Below are 22,340 nucleotides of genomic sequence, written 5' to 3' on the forward strand. Positions count from 1 at the left end.
AAAAGATAATATGGTATCTAGAGGACTCTTGCAGGTACTTTCTTTGCCAGCCACTTCCTGTCCGCAGGCCCAAACGTATCCTGCCTGGGATCAGCCTCACGCTCAACTTCCTGACCCACCTCCTCTCACTCGTTCCCAGGTAACAAGCATTTAATTACAACTGAGATAAAACAGCTAAATGGCCACTAGCAGGCTAATAATGACAACACACCTACACATATAATTTCAGGAGATTACATCAAGCATTCTTCGCCAAGCTGGAACTGCTCACATAACTGCGGGGGGAAGAGAACATGAGCTCAGCTCCTCATCAAAGTTTATGGGTTTTTCTAGGAGGGGAGGAAAAGCAGGAGGAAGGCTGTGTATCACCTTCATTGAGGACACTGGAGCAAGACACGGGTAAGCAGGGTCCTCAAGCTGTGGAAAAGAATTCAGTGGTCTGTTGTGCCCTCCCAAATGCCTCCTTTATAGACCAGAGCAGCTTTGCCAGCTATGCAGCTGATGGAAAAAAACAAAGACCCACAGTGTGAATGCTGGGTGGTGCTTTGGCATTTGAAACATCATGGCTATATCTTAGACTTCTCTACCTGTCAGTTATGTTTAAAATGTGGCACAGCTTGACAACAGCACTTAAACACCCTTCATTCTTCATCATGATAATTGCTTCCATAATAGCTGAACCTCTGCTCTGCACTGCGTCAAAGGGTCTTACCCTTTGTAATATGAACTCAATAAATGTTTTAGAGCAAAATGAACTTCATTCTACACATCAGCCAGCAAGACATACATATTTTAGCTTCCATAGGGCAGCCAATAAGCTGGACAAAGACAGAAACAAAGGAGAGGGTCAAAGCAATTTCTTTAAACAGCCCAGTGCGAGTGAAGATACTTTTTGCTAGACTGCTGCCCTGTAGTAAAAAGAAGCTTACCAAAAGTGAATATAAAGGCTCTATTTTACAAAGCTGTGCCACCGTCTTAAAAGCTCAGGATGAGTAGCCATAATGTCAGTGGAGCCAAGCAGGGATAAAACCCCTAAAACATGGATGAGCACTCAAAGGAGCAACCCTATTGGACAACAAGGAAAGCCACACTAATATAACAAATCTGATTCGAACTTTTTAATGAGGAACAATTGTTCAGGGTGAAAAGAGCACACTGGTAGACTGGGGAAACAATATTCAAACTTATATTAAACTTTTACAAGCTGTTTCTAGATTTTCAAAGCAGTGGTTCTTTTTGACAGTGATCAGAAGCCCAAAGCATTGAAGCCACAGCCAAACCAGGCACACAGCTGCAGCACAACACACACACATACAATGTCCAGAGGCTGACTTGCTTTCTAGTGGGTTTCCTCTTCATATGAATGCATATTCTAGCTATTCCTTTCACATTTACTATTTCTGTCCAGTCACTCAGCTTTCCGCTCCCAACTTCTTTCCTAACTCCTACATGCTGCTGAAACTCCACATGGGATGGACCTTATGCTCAACCTCCCACTGCTCTGTGTATTTTACAGGTGCACAATGACTATTTGGCAGAGAGAATACAGACAAAACTGGGCTGGGTATGTTTTCTTTAGGACTAGCAAATCAAAGCGGCTCTTGGAGAGGCCCAGTAAGAGCTCATGTCAGTACAAGATAAGTAGCAGAAACAGTGGAGAAAGAGGGGATGTGGCAAGCCCTTAACTCAGCTGGATGCATCCTTTGGAACAACTCCTTCATCAGATCTGTGCAAAGAAAGAAGCCTAAGTCATTACCTGTCAAACCACTGCATAAGCTGTTGGATGGCCTCTCTCATGTGAGTAACTCACCCCTGGTATTCCCTAGAGTAGTTATAGGGAACCCAGCTATTGCCCATCCTCCTTATCACCCCTTAAATGCAGTCCAATACAATAAATAAAAACTGGCAAACTGTTACTATTGCCAGACCCAAGCTGAAGGAATGATAGCAACAGAAAGAAAGCCCACTGTCACTGTTTGATGCCACGTTACTCAGCACTATCAGTTTCTCCAGAAACAATAAAAAGGTGCATTAAAATAAATACTAGTAAAAAAGCAACCTAAGCAACAACTAGAAATTAGCAAAACAAATAAATAAATAGATAAATCCAAATGAGATTCTGTGCTACAACAAAAAAAAAAAAAGACTGGCAAGAAAATTTTTACCTGCCAAACAGCTTCACAGAGCACAGGCAGTGGCATCTTTTTAACATTTGTCTCTTGGGGGAATAAACAAACTGTGTGATGTTCGTTCTGCTTGTGCTGTTTGGAAGAAGTAGCAGAAGGAATTCTCCTCACCTCCATGATTACACATTACCCTGAATATTTGTACTTTACCGTCATGCTATGGAAAATATTCACATGAGTAATCACACTGAAGTTATTATAACTACTCCTGTGAAGAAATATTTATCAGCATCTGCTGAGATCAGAATCTGAAAGTTGTGTATGTGCTGAACTCAATTTGTTGCACTCACAGCATCTGTAAGTTAAATAGTCCACTTGTAAACTAATTCTGCAGTAAATAACCCCTTTTGTAAAGGGTCTTAGACACCAGGAAACCTTGGTTTCATGTAGGATCTTGCAATTCTATAAGCTCTTGGGAGGTCCCTGTGTTTTTCTTTTGGTGACAGGGGCAAATACCACAGACTCACTTTTCTGGTCCTTGAAGCAAATTATCAGATGAAGAAAATGATGTGTCTGTAAAGGGAAGATTGTACAATAAGCAGCATACCAGTGCACTGACCCCATTCAGCCACGACATAGGGAATATAGAGAACCGTGGCATAGGCTAAACATATAAAGCACGACTTTCTCATTATTTAATTATATGTTGTGAAGCAGCTCTTTCATTTCTTTCAAAATTACCATCTAATAATTTATTTGCATGCTCCCAGATTCTTACATCAAAAAACACAGAACATCATCTCCCTATTCATTTTCTCCAGAGGACTCATAACTCAGCAAGCTCTCACAATATTCCTTCCTCAGACATCTCTCCCCTGTGCTATAGAGTTGGGACCTATCTTGTATTTTCTTGTACTGAAGCTGCTCTATGCTTTGGAGTATCCTTGTTACATTTCCTCATATCTTTTCCAGTTCTACTTCTTTTTTTATGTTTGTTTTCTTCTGATGTTGTTTTTTTTTTTTCCAAGTTGAGGAAATCCACTTCACAAAGTCTTTGACATACCTACATACCACAGTAGCTATGGGCCGGCTGCATAATGTCATCTTTAGTTTCATTTCCTATTTTTTATGCAATATCTTTACAAAAAAATCACACACTACTAAGTTGAAACAAACTATTAAAACACCATGAACTTCAAAAATCAGAGCCTAAGTTCCCTTCTTGGTTTCTCCCATTTTCTACTGCTAGCTTGAGTATGCTTCTATCCTTTAGACTGAAGTGCCTGAGTACGTGGGAGGCTGCCTAAAGAAGGGTGAGCAAAACCCTTTGGTCTAATGTTCTTTTCCAGCCAGAATAAATATAAATCGCATCCTCCAATGGGAAAGCTGAGACACAAGCAGGGAGTTGTTTGATTTTATCTCAGTGCATCTTCTACAACTCACCTGAAACACTTCCAGCATTGCAAGAAATACACAGTTTGTCCAGAAGACAACAGGAAAGAAAAAAGTATTTACTTTTGCTAGCAATTACATAACGTGTGTAATCAATCAATTTTACCAGTCACCTTCAAAGTTACCCTGGAATAACAGTAAAAAGCATGACTTCCTATTCCTATCAAGTCCAGAGTGAGTTTGGTTCCATCATTTACAGAAAAGTTTTACCTAACCAACGTTATTAACGCTATCTTCACAACCACAAGAAAAGCTGAAAATTGTTTCTGAAAGATCATTCATTTCTGGACACTTAAAAAGTACCTTCTGGCTGGATTTTCAGAAACTGATCTGTTAATAAATCAACAGGGAAACATATTTTCTTGGGCAAGAATGAGGTAAAATGACATTAGTAAGAAAAAAAAAAGTCAAAAGAAACAATAATCAAGGTTTCATATATTCTCTCTCCTGTTTTCCACTTAGCTTGAGGCATCTCTCTTTCCCATTTCACCAGTCTAACTTGCACTATGACTGGAAAATTCCTGCTGATACAAATAAAAGCCAAACTTGTATTTAAGAAAGTCCTCCCACAGCACCCTGGAAAGGCTTAGGTAAATCCTGCTAAATGCAGAACAGTCATCCATGTGGATGGCTTCTTCCTTCAACTAGTCATTTCCCAGCTCACTGCAGTGTAGTCCCATCTCCAGTCAGTCACTGAACACAACCAGCCTACCTCTGTTTTAGGAAGAGGACTGACCTGCTCTAATAGCAATAGTAGCAGGTGGGCCAGAAAGCTTACAAGTTTTGTACAGCCCCTACATTTTCAGTGACATCCTGGTCTATGCAAAAATACGTAACTAGGGTTCAAGGTTGTGTGGGATTTTTAATCATTTATTCAGAAGATGAATGAAAATTATTATTCTCATAGCCCAGAGGGTATCAGCCAGGCTGCAAGAAACAATAAAAGACTGAACGGTCAATGCCTCCTTCTCCCTTTCCTTCCGGGAGACCAACTTCAAGGCCTGCAGCCTCTGTCAAGTGTTTTCTGCCCAAAGGCTGAGATAAGAATAAAAGGCAAGAGATAAGAAGGAAATGCTTCCTAACAATGTAGTTAGTAAGCCTGAAGCCAGACTGAAAACACAACTTTGTGAGCTGAGCAAAGGCTGTGCTTGCACAAGGACCATGTCAACTGCAAAAAACAAAGCTATGAGTGAAAAAAAAATAAACCCAAGAACAAACAAACAAAAAAAGAACATTTGGTTAATTAGTTTCCTCTAACATCCCTTACAGAGTCATTACAACCTCAGTTCTCAGCATTTAAAATTAAGGAAAGGTCAGGCTCATTGGCCATTTCAAAAGGCCTGTAACAACTACATACAGTAGTTATTGCTGGGTTTCTGAAAAAAGAAAAAGTAATAATAAAGAAACCATGGAGATGGCTGACAAGAACAAGCAGTGCCATAAAAGAAAGATCATGCTATATAAAGCTGCTGGCAGCTATGGTTTTGCCAGTCACCTTAAGAATGTCAGAACAGACTAACAAGGCTGAGGTGGCCAAATACTTTGTGGTGTTTCTTGCTCTGTTTTGTTTTTCTTTCGAGAAGGAGCTCATTGCATCCAAAGGCACCAGCTGCCTTATCTTGCTCTGTATCTGTGCAATGCTCCATTTGCCTCAAAAAATAAAGTTGTCCATGCAGCGTGGGTGGAACAGCCAGACATGCTCCGTGCTTCTGGGTCTCCCATTTATGCAGAGAAACCCGTAGAAGGACCAGGGGAACCTGTTCAACAGGAGCCAGTTACAAAAGGACCCATCCACAGCAAAACACACAGAAAACATGGAAACCATCCACCAGATCTTCAGATGGCTGCCACCAAGTCATAAGTGGTGCATGCAAGATGGCCAGGCTTGATTCCACAGCTGGCCCTGAAACAAGCAGGAGGTTGGTTGGTCCAGGGACCTCCAGAGGCCCCTTCCCGCCTGAACTGCCTTATCAACCCTCAATACCTGTTTGTAGACTGAAATGCAGAGGGTGTATAGGCTTCATGCCTATAAGAATTTGTTCAAATATCTAATCTAGGTTAGGTGCTGGCTTACTGTGGGCTCTCGTGTTGGAGCAAGAGGCAAGGAGACCTCAGTGGTGCTAAAATAGTTAAGAAAGGATGATACTCCTGCAGTCAGTCATCTGAAGGGAAACTTACATGTTCCTCAATGAAGCAGCAGCAAATTAAAGTAAAAAAAAGAAAGTGAGGGAACACTGGTAAAGATTTGGCTCAAGAACTTTCCACATGTTTTTAAGGCCAAAACCACGCTGTTACAAAATATAAACAGCAAATCAATACAATATTGGCTCTAAGAGCCAACTTTGACAGCCCTGGCTAGCAGCACCAATTCTGGAACCACCAGGAGCAACCTGATATCACAGAGAAAGATGGTGGTTGTAGAATCAGCTAGAGAAGAGCCACAGAGAAAAACTGTGTCACTAAGGAGGGCCAGGCTGCTCTCCATGCTTCATCAAGCTGGCGTGATCCTGGCACAAAGCCACCCATGGACAGGAAGAGCAGAACCTGCATGTCAGCACAAGATTTAACTAGGGAAGAGAGTGCTGAGAAAAGGTCACTTACGGATAAAGGTAAAAGCCACACTTGCTAAGTCGACAGAAAAAGAAATCCAAGAGGCAGGAACTGGAAAGCCACAAGGAATTCACTGTAACAGTCTGTAAAGGAAGTTTGCAGTACCCCAGCATCGCAGTATAGTCTAATAAACCTGAGCTAGCTTTCATCCAGGGACTTAAGTCATTTAATACAGCAGCTCATCACAGGCTGCCTGCTCAGCAGGACAAGTTAGCCACTGCTGAAATCCATAATTATGGCTGGAGCTGAGGAATGCAAACTGTACCTGAGCTGTCTAGTTCAAAACTAGCTCAGGTACATTTATATTTGGCTGCAGCACAGCCAAGAAGAAATCAAGCAACTTAATGATGAAGCAAAGACGGGTCATCTCACAGAAGTACCTATGCAAACCTCACCTTTTTTTTTAATAGTTAAAAAAAAGTAAAGAACAAACTTACAAGGGAACTTGTAAACCCAAGACCTACAGGCAACTTTGTCTTTATTGGGAAGGATTAATTAAGACTTACTCTTGATAGTTTAATTCGCAAAGAATTAAGGCTTCTACTTGATACTTTTCCTGAAGACACCTGGATGAACTCTTCTGCTGTTAGATTTCAGAGTACTAAAAAAAAAAAAATAAATGCAAAGAACACGACTTCTGATTTTGCAAGCTTAGATTTCAAAGAAGGAGCTTCTGGCTTAGATGCAGACAATCTGCTCTGGATGTAACCAGACAGATTAACTTGTCAGGTGAACCTCTTAATGACAGTCAGGCAAACACAAGAACACGCAGTGTGCCTACATCTGAAACAGCCAGTCCTCTCACTGAAGCCAGACTTAAATAGCTGAGCTCACACAGAGGCATCTGTGCCTTGCTGACTCGTGACTAATCAAGGAAAAGTAATGAGAAACTTCTATCTGTGCAGTGATTAAAACATTGTATACATCCCTATAGACTCACCTATATGAAGGTAGCAAGGAATCCAAATGAAAATTGCCCTAAGCTTTCCCCATGAGATGCTTTAGCACCTAAAATTTCTCTGAGAAAAGCTGCAACGCTTCAGAGCCTTACAAGTCCTATGCATTTCCTTCTACCCCTCGCAGGATGGCTGAACAACAGGTGTTGTCATACCATGTAGACCTCTTAAGAAAATGCATTAAATACTATCAAAGTCTACACTTTTGATAAAAACAAAACAGACCGGACACCAATCAAACTGGCTTCTCTACCACATGAAGCACTGTGTTCAAGGTTATCCTTCTATATGGCTGAAAACCCGTCTGGCCTCCCTCTTCTTTCAGTCTCCCACTCCTTCCAGATGTTTGTACACATCAAAGAGGCCGCTCCACATGGGTGACATCTAAAGATACCCAGTTGAGAAATGCTGCCCCTATTTCTTGAGTATCTCAGACTGCAGAAACGGAAACTTTTATTCTCCAGCTCCCTCTTTACTTGCTGTTTATGTTACCTCTTCACTTCTATTATTTGCCACAGTTTCTTACAAAACTAGTCTTCTCCTCTTTCACCACATAGGATTTTTCAGCCAGTAACAATGTATTTCTTTTCAACCAAAAGGAATATTATGACAAACGACCTATGTAGACAGGAAAGCTCAGTCCTCAAAGCTTTTTTCAGCTCTGCTTTGGAAACAGTAGGTGAGTGTGCTCCTTCAAATTCTATCCCCCAAATTACTCTAGAGGGGAAATTCACACACTTCAAAAGAAAAAAAAAATGTAAGAACCACTCATGCCAATAATGCTTAGCATGTGAGGTGCTCAATAACCATGCAGATGCAGCACTAAGGGTCATGGTTTAGTGGGCTGCACTGGCAGTAGGTGGACAGTTGGACTAGAATATCTTAGAGGTCTTTTCCAACCTTAATGATTCTATGATAATGTCTTTGCCTTATAAAATTCCAATTTTGAACTCGTTAAACCACCTTGTGAACATGCAGCTAATTAGGACAAGCCAGCAGAGGAAGCCAGTTGCTGGTTTGCTCATGACTCGACTACAGCCACACATAACACGGCACCAAGTGCCTGCAAAGCTCCATTCAGGCTCATTCAGCTATCCCCTGTCTGCTCCTTCTTTGGCACAACATGTTGTGATCAGCTCCCAAGCCCTCTGTACGGGTGCTGGCCTACTTTCAGATGCCAGAGCACCTCAGCTGCACCCTGGGATTAAGTAAGGTGTTTGGGCTTCCCTAAGTGGGGCCGATGGAGACAAAGGAGGCCCTTCAGGGAAACCCAAAGCAAACACCAGGCTTGCTCTCAGACCCATCTATTGTTGTGTCATCTGTCAGTGAAAAGGGAACATGTTTGGGCACCAACCATGCTGTACGCAAGCGCAGGAGCAAGCACCGAACAGTGCCAGAGCACCAGGCAAAGCCCGGCTGCTTCCACATGAGCTGGGCAGTGCTTGGTAAGGCAGCAGCCAAAATAACACAGTGAGAACCCTTCTAAGTAGAAATAAATGATAAAAAAATACTCCAAACTCTCAGCAGTTCTCAGTGGTGTCATGTGGAGCTAACAAGATTCAAGTTACCTCTACCAAGCAGCAATAAATCCTATTTATGCTGGGTTAATCTCTTCAGTACGCAACACTGATAATGAATGCATTGCTATTTGCACTGCTGCAGGACTCTGTAACCACATGGATCCAAGGATACGAGTAAGACAAGGCAGGTAGTTAGACTCAATGCATTCATTAGGCTATCAGGTCTTCCTCATAGTGACCTGGAGAGCGTCTCACACATCCAGCTTCTTCTACATCCTTTGCAGATAATCAGAGATATTCATAGATAGCATTACCAAAGTTAGAAAATACAGCTGGAGTCTGCAAGAGTGAATAATAATTTGCCTGTTTTTCTTAAGCTATAAGTTTCTCTAGCTTTGACATTGTTTTTCGTTCTGTTTTGGTTTTTTTTTAAGGATCAAAAGAATTCCCTTATTAAATAAAATACTCATTTTATACTCTCACAATACCGCATTAGTCTCTGCTGCCAGGTCTCAAACACAATGGTCACAGCCAGCTTCCCCTGATGCTAATAATATATTAGGAGTTTTACAACCCCAGTGTTAAACACCATTCTTGCAGTCTCACTCCTTTTTAGCTTCTGAACACTCAGTGAGAGCATGTGCAACCCCAAGGGAGTAGGAGTTCCCACAGCTGCAGGTACAAGCAATGATGGATGCAGTGATGCACTGCTCTACTACCAACATGGAGACTGAGTCACTGTTCTGCCATACACAGTCCAGCCCTAACCAGGGCTTCCTCCAGAATACCTGCTGGGTCACTGGGAAATCCACCAAGGCTTGTCACCATCCCCCTCCTCTCTTCCAATGGGATTCCACATTCCAAGGATAGTGCTGTGCCCTTCAGCATCTTTGCCTTCCCCCAAAGGCAGGCATGAGCTAGTCTAAGGACATCAAGAAACACTTCAGAGCTGGCAAAAACTGCTTCAAAAATAACACCTTTGTGAAGCTACCCAAACCATGCTCCTGAAATATTAGCATTTTTCACTGCCACAGCATATAAATTTTGTAAAGAAACAAATCTGGAGTTATTTCATTTAAGTGGTTTGCCTCTCTAAAAGGGTAACTGCTGACAGCCATCTATGAACCAGCTGACAGTAAAATTTGAGGTCAAGCTACACCAGTACTTTTGCACTACTGTTTCCAGACTTCTGTTTTGGTCCCTATGCCCCAAGGAAAAAGAACAACACAGTCTCACATTGCACAGTTAGGAGCACACCCAGCCCCAGGAAACACTGCAGAAGTTATTATATAGAGCATATTTAAGTGCACCATATACTAACTTTCTTCCCTAAGAAAAACTAAAATCATAGAATCGCAGAATCATTGAAGTTGGAAAAGACGAAGATCATCCAGTCCAACTGTTCACCTACCACCAATGTTGCCCACTAAGCCATGTCCCCAAGTACACATCTACACGCTTCTTGAACACCTCCAGGGACAGTGACTCCATCACTTCCCTGCACAGCTCAGTCCAGAGCCTGACCAATATATACTTGATAAGTGCTGAAGGCAATATTACACCTTTTTTCCTCTACCAAAAAAAGCAAATAGAAGAGCCACTGAATCAACCTCTGATTGCACACTCTATTGCTGCTCAGAGCAGGAATCTGATTTAAAAAAAGAACATGAAGAGCTGTTCAAATGTCCGAAGGAAAGCATCCCATTGCATCAAAACATACACACTTGTACATTCTTAGCATTCATATACTTCTCATCAGAGGTCTCTGGTGAAATTCCTGGTCAAACTGAAGGGTTGGGTACAGTGGGCATGTTTACATAGTAGGTGAAGGGACTTATTCCAAGAAGAACAGAATATCCTTAAAAACTTTTGCAGATCTGGCCCACCCAGGGAGCAGTTTCAATAGTGGAAACTGGATATTGCAGTATGATTCCCAGCAGTCAGCATCATTAGAAAATAATCAAAACATTTATGTTCTTGTATTTATAGCAGGAATGGTTTGGAGAGACCTGCAAATTTCCGAAGCCCATTAAACTTCTGCTACTGCAGAAACTGATTACTAAGATATCCCTTCCATCCCCACTTTTCACAGCCACTGTTTCTGCACTGGAAGGCACCGTCTGCTTGCAGTTTTTATTCTACTTTCTCTGAAAGCTCCTGGCTTTCCTTGACTATCAAGCAAGAGAGCAGCATGGCACAAGTTGCAGGAGCCAACAGCATGCTGGGAAGGCACAGGGTGCCAAGAGCCCTGCATGACACCTGGGTTACATTTTCCCCTATTACCCTCCCTAACAGAGGTCTCACATGCAGACAAGCATGTGGCAGAGCTGTGGAATGCCCCACCTCAGGGACAAGCTGTAACTCTGCTGGCCGGGAGGATGGGGTCATCACCTAGATGACAAATATTAGGCAAGATGCCTCTACAAGTAAATAGCTAAGAAAACCTAACCATGATGCAAAAGGAAGAACTGCTTCGATACTACACTGGAAGTTGAAAAAGACTAAAAAGGAGCAGAAAATTTTGCTTCCCTCCTAAAAAAAGTGAAAGGGTGGTTGAAGAGCAAGATGGGCTTATTCAGTCTGCAGTGAAGGCAGCCTGGAAAAAGCTTAAGAAGAGTTCACTGCTAAATCCTAGCCACCAGGAAGGGCTGTCCTACACAATGGCACACTTTGTGGGGGAGAAGAGCCCGAAAAGGGGAGAGACAGCACGAGCTGACCATTAACCTCACACATCCTTGACTCGTGTTGCTCAATGAGCACAATGCATCAGTGTGTTTGACTTTGCTACTTCATGAGGAGTGAAGAAGCAAAGAGAAGTAAATGAAATGAATTAGGTCTTATCTTTCCTTCCTGTGTGTTTTTCACTTTCGCTGTGCATTTTAGATCAAGATGGTAACCTGCATTATACATATAATGCATCTGCAGCTTTCATGAAAGAACAAAAAGCATTTCTAACTCCAAAGTTTTGCAACCAGAGTGCAAGCACCAGCCACATACCCAGAAGTCATACACAGCACACACAGCCCATTCTCATAGAATCACAGAAGCATTTGAGTTAGAAGGGACCCCTAAAGGCCACCTGGTCCAACACCTCTGCACTGAACAGGGACACCTACAGCTCCGTCAGGTGCTCAGAGCCCCTCCAGCCTGACCTTGGCTGCCTCCAGGGCTGGGACATCCACTGTGTCTCTGGGCAACCTGCACCAGTGCCTCACTGCCCCAAGTGTAAAACACTTCTTCCTTATGTCCCCCTACATCTCCTCTCTTTTAGTGTATAACCATTTCCCCTTGTCCTACCACAGCAGACCCTGCTAAAGAGTCCGTCCCCTTCTTTCTCACAGCCCCCCTTCAGATACTCACACACCTCTTTCCTCTTCCAGACTCTAACAACTGCTCTTAGAAAATACACTGAAAGCCCAACCCAACACTTCTGAACTCCTTTGTTGCTCAAAGCTGGGAACAGATTCCTTAGTACCTCAATCAAGTCACCAGCTTGGATCCCCTGAAGTTCCTAAGTCAAGCCCATGAGGCATACATAATGTGTAGGTGAGCCTGCAGACAACTGAAATGTTCATCATTTAAAGGAGATAACTGGGAGGAAAAAACAAAAACAACACCAAAAACAGTCAAGTAACATCTTAAGATTGGCTATAATGAATAACATTTTTACACATAATGCCCAGTAGTCTGCACAGCACCATAATCACCCATTAATGATGGGGGAACTCACTGTGAAAATTAACGCACCTCAACTGGCTGGGTGTTCATTTAATTTTTGGTGCCAGGAGAGAAGAAAGCAGGCAGAGGAAGAAAGGGAACGCTTAGCTCCAGCTCGTGGAGCAGTAAAATCCCCGTTCCCCCCCCCACGCCTGGCCGAGCACAAACAATGCACACCAGCCCAGCCCCACTGAAAGCGCTGAATTGTAACTCGTGCTAGTTAGTTTAATTATTGCCCATACATTTCTTGAAAATGCCATTGGAAGCATCAGCTTCTAATTGCAGAAATGGCTCCGAGCGTGACCGCGAGGCTGTTACAAAGTCTGGTCACTTTCATAGAAGGGCACGGCCCTTCCACAAAGCGGATGGAAACCTCTCAAAGACGCCCATTGTCCAAAAGGCAAAAATCAAGTGCAAAGAACGCAGAAGGAAGTTTCATCCATGAACACAGATGGAGACTGCAAACTGAGGTGCAGCACTCGCAAACCTTGCTTGGGAGGCACGAAAGAGCTGAAAATGGGAAAAAAAATCCGGCTTCCAGGATGACAAACACATCTGGGAGCAAATGGAAGGCGTGTCAAAGAAATGCTATTAAAATAATAACGCTCATTAAAGACTTAAGTTACAAAAGCTTTGCAAAGTTACAAGAAAGCGTCAAGTCACTCTTACCCAAGACAGTGAATTTCATTCCAAGACCTATAGGATTATGGATGGGTTTCTTGGGCCTCTGAATCAGCAAACATACAGTGTGCTGGCTTTGGGGCTTTGTTCTTTTCAAAACCTATGTGGGCTCCTCATCCCCAGTTTCCTAACAGCCCGATAACTCCGACCCCAGCAAAAACAGGCAGCAGGCAGGCTGCTCTCATGTAACCCTTGGGTTACACTGCCCCAGAGGTGAGCATTAAAACCAAGAACTTCACACCCTGTATCCTCAAACCCCAAGCTGAAAGGAGCTAGCTAAAACAGCCCTCTGAGGTACTCTATGTCCCTGCCCACTACAGCAGGGCTTATTGTTACTCTTTGGATCCCTGGACATCAGACCCTCCCAGGGACTTGCTGGCCCAGACACACCTGCCACAAGCAACAGAGCACTCAGGGGCTGTTCTTACTGGTAAGAACCATCAGCAGCACTTGTGGAGGACCAGAAGCCAAACCCAGCTTGGGCTCACCAAACACTTCAAGGCACAGGGCAGCTCGGGCCTGTCCAAGCCTCCACATGCACATATGTGAGGAAAAGCAGGAGGTGCTCCCCTCCAAGCAGCAAGAGGCTTGGGAAGCACTCAGCAAGTGCTGCCCTGCTTTCTCCTGTAACCCCAAGGGTCAGTTTGGCTCCAGTGGGAAGAATGCAGTGGAAAGCCATAGCTCAGTTGTTCCCATCTCCCTCAGTGCAGCCGAGGACACACATGACAGGGAGGGCTCCAGCTCTACTTCCATAGCTTTAATCAAACACCGCAAAGCACTTTCTGTTTTTAAAGTCAAATGAAAACATTTGGCTCAAGTTTTCTGTAAATCCACAGCAAAGATAACCCCCAAGGAACGTGTATTACCCACACACAGGGGAGTTTACTTATTAACACCAACTCCCGGCAGAAGTGTATTTCCGTATCTCAGAGTGGGCTCCAGAGGGCTGTTTGCATTCCCCTGCCGGCAATGCCAAGGTCAGAGCGCAGCACTCTGTGCCTCAGGAATGCTGCCAGAGGGCAGACATGGGATGGGGCACCCCGAAACCAAACCCCAAGCGCTGTGGGCCACAGGGCCCTCTTCTAAACAGTGATAAAGCACAGAAAAACCTTTCTATCGATAGCATAGGATCTACCTCCTATTCCGAGGGGGAGATTGGTCCTGTGCCTGCTCCTCGGCACAAGTCAGACAGCCGTCGGAGGGAAACAGTGACAGCGAAAGGCTGCTCGGCAGCATCCAGAAACAAGGCGCTGAGAAACACAGACCACTTGAGTTCTGCTCTCCGCACGAACTTCGCCCGGTTAACTTTGCATCAGAGCATTTTAAAGGTCTGAAAATCCTACCGCAGAGTGGGATTTTCTGTGTCCCGCCCCAGCTGCCCACAGCACAGACACAGCGGGCAGGGGCAGCACACGGGGACAGCGACCTTAACGGGGTCGCTCCGCGGGGGTGTCCCGTCCCGTCCCGTCCCGTCCCTTCCCGTCCCGTCGCGGCACGTACCCAGGCACTTGATGTGGAAGCCGCTGGGGGGTTTGAGGGAGCGGCGAGCCCAGCCCTGCCGCAGCACCTCCAGGTGCTCCTCCTTGCCCTGCACCAGCAGCACCTGCTCGTCGATCCAGCCCAGGAAGAAGGTCTCGGCCACCGCCGTCGTGGCCCGCTGGTCCCAGAAGTGCTGCATGTTCTCCCGCTTGAAGTCCGCGAAGATCTCGTAGCCGATGCGGTGCCGGCCCAGCTCCGCCGCACCCCCGGGCCCCGCCGGCCGCCCCCCGGCCTCGGCGCCCAGGACGATGGCGAGAGAGTGCGGGGCGATCTGCAGGCACCGCTCTGCCCGGCGCGGCATGGCCGCCCGGCATGCCCCGTCACCTCCCGCACCGTACTGTACTGTACCGCACCGCACCGCTCCGGGCCGCCCCTAGCGCGGCCCCGGCACGGCTCGGCCGCTCCGCCCCCGGTGCACCTCCGGCACAACCCCGCCCCGCCCTGCCACCGGGCCGGGCCTCCCCCCGCCTCCTCCGGGCCGGAAAGCCTTGTGCCGGGCTGCTCTGTGCCACCCCACAGTCCCGGCAGGACTGTGGACTCAGCCCGGCTGGAGGTTTCTGTACCCCGGGTGATGCTTCTAAGTGCCTCTCAAATGCTTGGAAATGCAGAAGTTTGCCTTGCTGGAGATCTCATTGTTGTGCTCCCACCCCAGCAAAGCACGGCCAGTATTGCCCTGGTGCGCACCCAGTCGATGCAAACTGGTTCGGGCTTCTGGCTCTGCTGCAGGAGATGTGCAGGGAATAGAAGGACCAGGAAACCTGGGAAACACAGGAGCACTGTTACGTGAATGCTTTAAAGCAGTGGAAATAGTGGACAGCAATGGCAGCTTCTGAGAAAAGCAAGATGGTGGATGAGGCATTCTGGTAGGTGTGTCTGAAAACTTTTCCCACACCTGTGGCAGCCTTTGTAGGTGAAAAGAGTGCTTCGTTTTTTAGCTTGTGTTTCATGAAACCACTGATATGCAACCAAGGGTTCACAAGGCAGCACTTTGTTTAGCTTTACCCTTTGGTTCTGGTAGCTTGTTTTTGTAACTCGAGGATGGTAATACTGCTCGTATTTGTGAAATGCCTGGAGACCTGCTCTTACAAATCCCTGCCAGGAAGTGCTCCTTGACTATCTCTGTGCTGGTAGGTGCCAGGATGTTCTGTGCTGGGCCCTGCTCTGCCGTCCTTCACCAACAGCCCTGCACAGAAGCCCTTACTCAGGCAGTGAAATCCCTGGGAGTCTCCTGCGTGAGGAGTGATGAGCCTCTTTCAGCCCAGTCATTAAACCTACAGGGCAGCACAGGAAGCAGCTGACTGCTGAGCTTTAAGCTTCACGATTCTGCCCGACTCAGCCCTGCTGGCACTGGGAAGGATACGGGGGCAATAGCATGTGGTGGAATACAGGGAGGAGGGAGCGGAGATTCCCAGCTGTGGCAACAGTGCCACCTTCTTCAGGAAACCTTTGGCAACAGGATTGAGTTTTGGCATGGGGATGGATGCCATTGTGGTAGGTGAGCAGGTAGGGTTCAATTAGCTATTGTCTGCTTAACAATAGACCATGTAGAGCGGGGAAGTGAAATCGCCTCCCAGCAGACAGGGAGAACAGGTCCTCACTGCTTCCAGGGTGAGAATAACACAAGGGATGGGGCTGTCGCCTCCAGCCCAGGTCAGGTTGGGGCACTGAAACTCAGGGATTGGAAGGCCTTTTAATATCATTTATTTGTGAAGCTGCAAAGAGTGAAATAAATCGTTGGACAGTGACAGGGTTTTGTTTCAGACTGCGCAGTTCCACAGCCATATAGGGTTCCATATCGGCAGGTAGCATGCTGTTTTATTTATGAAAATATCATGCTTGTTTGCCTTAAATATCTGCCCATTTCAGCAGAGGTTCAGCTTGCACCCCAAAGCAGTCGCCAAGGTCCATGTGAGTTCCTACCTCATTCATCAGTTCATTGCTCCCAGCCCAACTAGTGACACCCTACCAGCACGTGTTTAACAAAAGCACATCTTCTCTTGGTCTGATTACCAATATCTGGTGTTGCTTTGAATGTCACAGGTGCCTCTGGGGGATAATGACAAAGCTCTGAGAAAAATATCCCCATGAGAACAACAACTTTTTAAAGGAAAAGCTGTTCCCTTTCCATTTGCCTTACCCTCACCCTCAGTAGCTAGCATGGTCATGGCCACACTCAGTTTACAAATGGCAAAGTATCAGGTACCTTACAGCTGCAATGGACAATTATTGCTTTTAAAACAGGCTGTGGGCCTTGAAAATGGTTGATAGGACCCCATATGAGCCATCCTCTTCTGCTCTCATAGCTGGTGTGGGGCACTGGAGAACCCAGCAAGCATCGGCCACAGGTCTCCCAGCACCATGGTCTGTGAACAGCAGGATGTGGCCTGCACGTCATGCCAATACCTGAAGTGCTTTGTCTGCACTGGGAATTGCTGCCTCTAGTGGGTATTTGCTGCAGCCATCCTGCTGCTCGCCTGGCTCCTCCCTTTGCCTCAGCTTGTCAGGATGAGGCAGTTTAACCAATGACCCCAGCTGTCATCAATCTCAATATTGGACGTGCAAGGTAAAGCAGACAACTCTCTGCTCTGTGGAGACAGGCGTTAATGAAGTATTTGTGAAACCATTTCAGCTAAAGAAGACGGACAGCTCTATTTGGTGCCTTGTATTGCCTGACAGGTGAGGGCACACCCTGGGATAACTCCTTGTCATCCCACCCCAAGGTCAAGAGCCTACATCTGACAGAGAAAAACGCCTTTGGCGCTCCGACAGAAAAATGAACACACAGCAGCATTCAGGGCAAAAAAGAAATAAAATCTCTGTAAAGCAGGTGTGCCAGATTTCAGATTTCTCAGAGCTTAATGCCTTTTAAATTTGGTAGTTTCTCTTTGAAGATTATCCACAGACCCAGCACCACGCTAAACCAGAAAGTTCAGCTTTTGTTCTTCCTGGAACAATAGCCATTAAGGGCTTTTCTTTTTATTCTTTTAACTCATCTCAGGCACAGTGAGCAGCATCACAGCATGAGCAACATTCATAACATCTCTTCCTATTGCTTGGCATGCTAATGGACGTTCACCCCAATGCTTAGTTTCTCCCCACTGTGCTCCTCTTTTCTGCTTCCCTCCCTGCACAGCACCAGCCAGCAACCCCTCACCTTTACCTGATACACCCTACCTGGCCCTGTTAGGATACAGAGTTGGCTCAAGTGGAAATTCTGCTAAGAGCTCATAGCTATCCACACTATAAGCTGTAGTGGGGAATTTCTGAACTCTCCTGGGTTCATTTCTGAGCAAATTCTGGCAGCTGCTTCGCTGGCAAATGAGAAACCCAGGGGGAAATAATTTTTCCAGAGAGGGTGGCAAAGACACCACCCTTGTACATCAAATTTCTCTTTGTTTTCACAGAAGTGAGATTGTCTATTTGATTATAAAAATGAAATCATTGCTATTTCTTCTTAATGGGTGATAACAGCCAAGAACCAGATAATTTCTTTTCAAGGAAAAGGCAAGACTGGGCAACCATTACCATAAGAGGAAGAGCTGTGCCAGGGGATGTGGCACATTTAGACTATTCCTTCTTTTTACTGTAGGAAATCTCACTAGTTACAGAACCTACCAAGTAGCTTTTTTAGGTTTTTTCTTCCTGGAGCTGAAAGAACACATTCAGAGATGCTGCAATTATTAATGTCACTAAAACCATGCTTGATTTAGCTGTTCCTTTTTGAGACCATCCACTGTTGCTTTCAAGAGATGCTACAGCTTCAGGTTGTTCCTACTGGCATGGGCTGGAAGATGGCACAGGTTTATTGAAGTGGGCAGGAAATAAAACAACAGAGGAAACTCAAGAGATCGAGTAGAGCCCCCAGATAGAACTGAGACCTTAGAAAATCATTTCTCTGAGGTTTAATGACCTCACTCAGAGCTGTGTCCCTGAAACCTTATCTTGCAGTCCTGCTTCCTTGCAGCCTTGGTGTGCACTGGATCTGTGACCAAAGGCAGCAAGTTACCCACCATCACAGACATACAGCAGTGTTCAAATGGTTTGCTGATTTCCTCACACAGAGAAATTATTAAAACATCAGACTCATTTATCTAGAAATTGGACAGCAGTTGCAAGTCAAAGCTTACCACTATGATTTGCATTACAGTAACATACACGCGGGTTAGCTGTAGCTGTACATCTCCATATGGAAAACACAATGCCTTCTCCAGAGCACAGATAGCTCATCTCTGAGTCTGCAAGTCCTACTGCATTCCCTGTGGCAATGAAATCCTGGTGCCACCTGGCACAAGGAAATCCTGTGAGCTTCCCTGTGTGCAAGCAGGTACCACACACCCCTGTAAGGAGCATGGCCTCTAGGGATGTGTCACTGACCTGTAAGACTGGGGCATTTCTGTTACATTACCATGTGCTAAGAAGTGCTGGGTTAAGGGGGGTGATAGCATTCCTGTCTCACTACCTGAAAACTCCTTCACTGGGCTCATTAGTCATCCTTATCAGCATCCCCTTTGGATCTGAGCATAGAGCTAAAAGCCTCTCAGATCCAAATGCATTTCAAGCGATGAGCACCTCCAGGGTCAGAACGTAACATAGGCAATCATGGTGCTCCTTACATAAAAGCCTTCATGGAACAGTGACCTGGAGAGAGACATTTTCAAATGATGACCTCTAGGCAACCTGCTAGCCAAAACAGCTTACCAACAGGGTACTGCACAGCAAATGCTTCAATGACAGTGTAGGGATGAAGCTAATGGTTTTAATAACCCCTTGGAGAGGAGCTGCCCTTATATATATATATATATACACATCCATATATATACCTTATATATATGTATATATATAAGAGCTGCATAGTGAGAAACATCTGAGTTCAATATATTACATACAACTTAATACAACAGTTGGGGAAATGAATGATTTAAATAGCGGGTAGTCAACATTTATTTCAGGTATGGAAAAAATATTCTTTATAAAAGTTCAAGATCTTAAAAATATTAAAAAAACCAGTAGTTGAAAAGTGCAGGGAAGGTAAAAAGCAAACATTTGCATATTAAATGGTTTACAGGGAGAAAGCACGTGCGTGCTCTGGCGTAAGAAAACTGCTGGATGATTAACAGTTCAGTTCTTAGAGTAATTGGAATCTCAGCTTGAAGGTCAGTTTTGAAGATCCCAATGGAATCAGGTACAAATCACTCCTAAATGCAGGAAGAAGAATGGCAGCTACATTTTTACCTACTTTCCAGGGAGAAGCGTTTGACTCCCAGGTTTCCCCATGCCAATGGCAAGTTCAGACAATGGTAACTTGCATACATAGTTAGCATAGTTCTGCATTGATACAATGCATCCTACGAGCCTGGCTAGACAGACTTGATTGCCTTTGTACAGGATCACGTTTTCCAGCAAAACGCCTAGAGATTTAGTGAGGAAACCAGACAATTTCATTCTAAAGTACTAGAATGGCATATCTACATTCTGTGCAGGTGATGGAATTTATACCATCTTAACCAAATCCTTCGGGTATTTTAACATTCTATTTAAACACACAAATGTCTGGTTTTAATTATCCAACACGACAGCCCTTTGGAAATAAGAAAAATTGCAACATTGGGAAACCGAGAGCTTTGCTTCTCTAACATCTGACTCATGTTTGTATTTGGATATCTTATTTTCACCTCCTAAAATCAAAATTGTTTCAGGACAGCACACCTCCTTAAGACTTGCAAATAAAAAGGGGAGACAGTTGAACCTGTTCTTCTTCATCTAGCTTATCATGCTCAAGACTCCTAACTTCACATCCCACAGTGCAAAATAGTCTTGCATTTCGTGACTTCTCTACCTGTGAGACAAAGCCCTCTACAGTAAAAGGCAAGGAAGTCTGCTTACTGCTAACCTGAGACACAGCCAGATATATGACCAAAAAAATGTACTTACACTAAGGTGAGGGGCTTTCTAAGCTCTAGATTATACTCTGTAAGGTGCAAAAGGAGATTCAGAAACTGATAATAAAGGAGCACAGCTCTTCAATGTACTATTGACTTTGTACCATACTACAAATATAGTGCATCAGACTGCCGCAACTGTTCAGTGGATTTTATTTGCTCTTTCTTCTTCAAAGTAGTGCCCTGTCTTCAGCAAGGCCTAAAACTGCTTTTGCTGCTTTTCCTTTAAGAGCTTAAGGCAAGGAAAAACAGCACAGGTAGATATGATGATAGCAGGTATAAGGAGGAAAGGGCTCCTCCAGAAGTTGTAGCTCCTCTTTGTTCAGATGAACTGTGACATTTGTGTTCTCAGCAAACGACCTGGTAAAGCACGCTGTGATGCACAGCAGGAACGCAGAGTTTGAGAGTTCACAGCCTCAGCGAAACACAACCTTCTTGGGAACCCAGGGACCTGGCTCCCAACAGCCTCCTCTGCCAGCAAAGAGAAGGGCCCTCATGTTCCACATGGATGGTACCCGACTGGTGTGGAGAGATCTCTGATATTGGAGAAGCAGAGCATAACAGCCAAAATGAGTCTTAACAGGTTCACATGCATCAGGACCAGCCTGTATCTGCATTATCTGAAGTCACCTTTGTGCAGGTGCACAGAGGTGTAGTCCAGCATACTAGCCCTTAATTAAACCATGTTAAGTTTATTCATTTCACTAAGTTTGTTCCTCATCCCTGTTACTCTCAGGCTTCACTGAAAAGCCACAAAGCTCATTGCTTCTCAGAAAACAAAGCAGGTAAAGGAATGAGGTACTTGGAAAAAGTACTAGCTTTGATTTTTGACAACTTCCTTTTTTTTTTTTTCTTCCTACTACACACACAGCAACCTCAAACCTGGAGAATCAAGGCAGTATTCTTGCCTAAGAACTCCCAGTCTCCCAAGGAGAGGCCAAGAAACCATAGAGAGAAACACATTATTCATTACAACACGCAACTGGTAGCTCTCCAAAGCCTCTCTGCAAACCAGAGATCTGAGAAGGTTGTGCAAGACCATAAAAGTTAGAAACAACAGAATAACCCTTGTTTTAATCCTTTACTTTCCTAAACTTCTGACAAGTAGAGCTTAGTAGTCAGAGCAAACAGAAGGCCAGAGTACCTCTCCCAGCTCAGGGCATCACTTATAGGCCAAATCTGATGAGGTATTTTCTTCCCCCCCTCATGTACTTAGTAACATGAGGGGAGGAAATGATGATGGCAGTGCTGTTTCATGTTCAGTAGCAGCCTGAACACGTTGATCTCAATTGTTTTTCCTTAAAGTTATTTTTAAGCCAGTCTAAAAGTAGCTTCTCATTTCTTTGATGCTTAATTAGTTCCAATTAAAATAAACTACATTTAAGTAGTATACATTTAAGTTTGAATGGTGCTCATCAAAACAGAGTAAGCGATAAAAAAACCTGCACTTACACTTAAGTAAATGCACCTTTTTATCTCCTCAAGATTTCCAAAGGGAATCACAAACATCCCCCCCTCAGCATTAGTCCCATGAGTCAGTAAGATAGCCATCATTAATCACTTCTCAAGCATTTTTAGCAAGGTGGTTCCTGCTTTCTGCGTGTTTTTACTCACATCAGTCATTTACATAGCATAAAAGGCGTGCCCAGTACTTTACAGACAGCTAAGATGAGAATCTTTGCTTTGTAGTGTTCACAGCTGTAATAAGATCACACAAAACAAGAAAATACTATCTTTGCAAATGGGCAAAAGAATAGAAACTGCAGCTATGGTAATAGAGTAATCTTTCCTCCAAAGCCT

General features: G+C 44.6%; 1 protein-coding gene across 1 annotated transcript in view; it reads right to left on the reverse strand.

Moving 5' to 3' along the window:
* STOX2 (storkhead box 2) overlaps window positions 1–14,927 on the reverse strand; it is a 117,098-nt gene extending 102,171 nt beyond the window's left edge. Inside the window, exon 1 of the mRNA XM_015861442.2 lies at window positions 14,563–14,927. Within this exon, the coding sequence (XP_015716928.1) occupies window positions 14,563–14,902 (340 nt within the window). The 5' untranslated portion in view covers window positions 14,903–14,927. The remainder of the gene's footprint in view (window positions 1–14,562) is intronic.
* Window positions 14,928–22,340: the final 7,413 nt, after the last annotated feature.

This window comes from Coturnix japonica, chromosome 4 (assembly GCF_001577835.2).
Source record: "Coturnix japonica isolate 7356 chromosome 4, Coturnix japonica 2.1, whole genome shotgun sequence".
NCBI classification, from domain to species: Eukaryota; Metazoa; Chordata; class Aves; order Galliformes; family Phasianidae; genus Coturnix; species Coturnix japonica.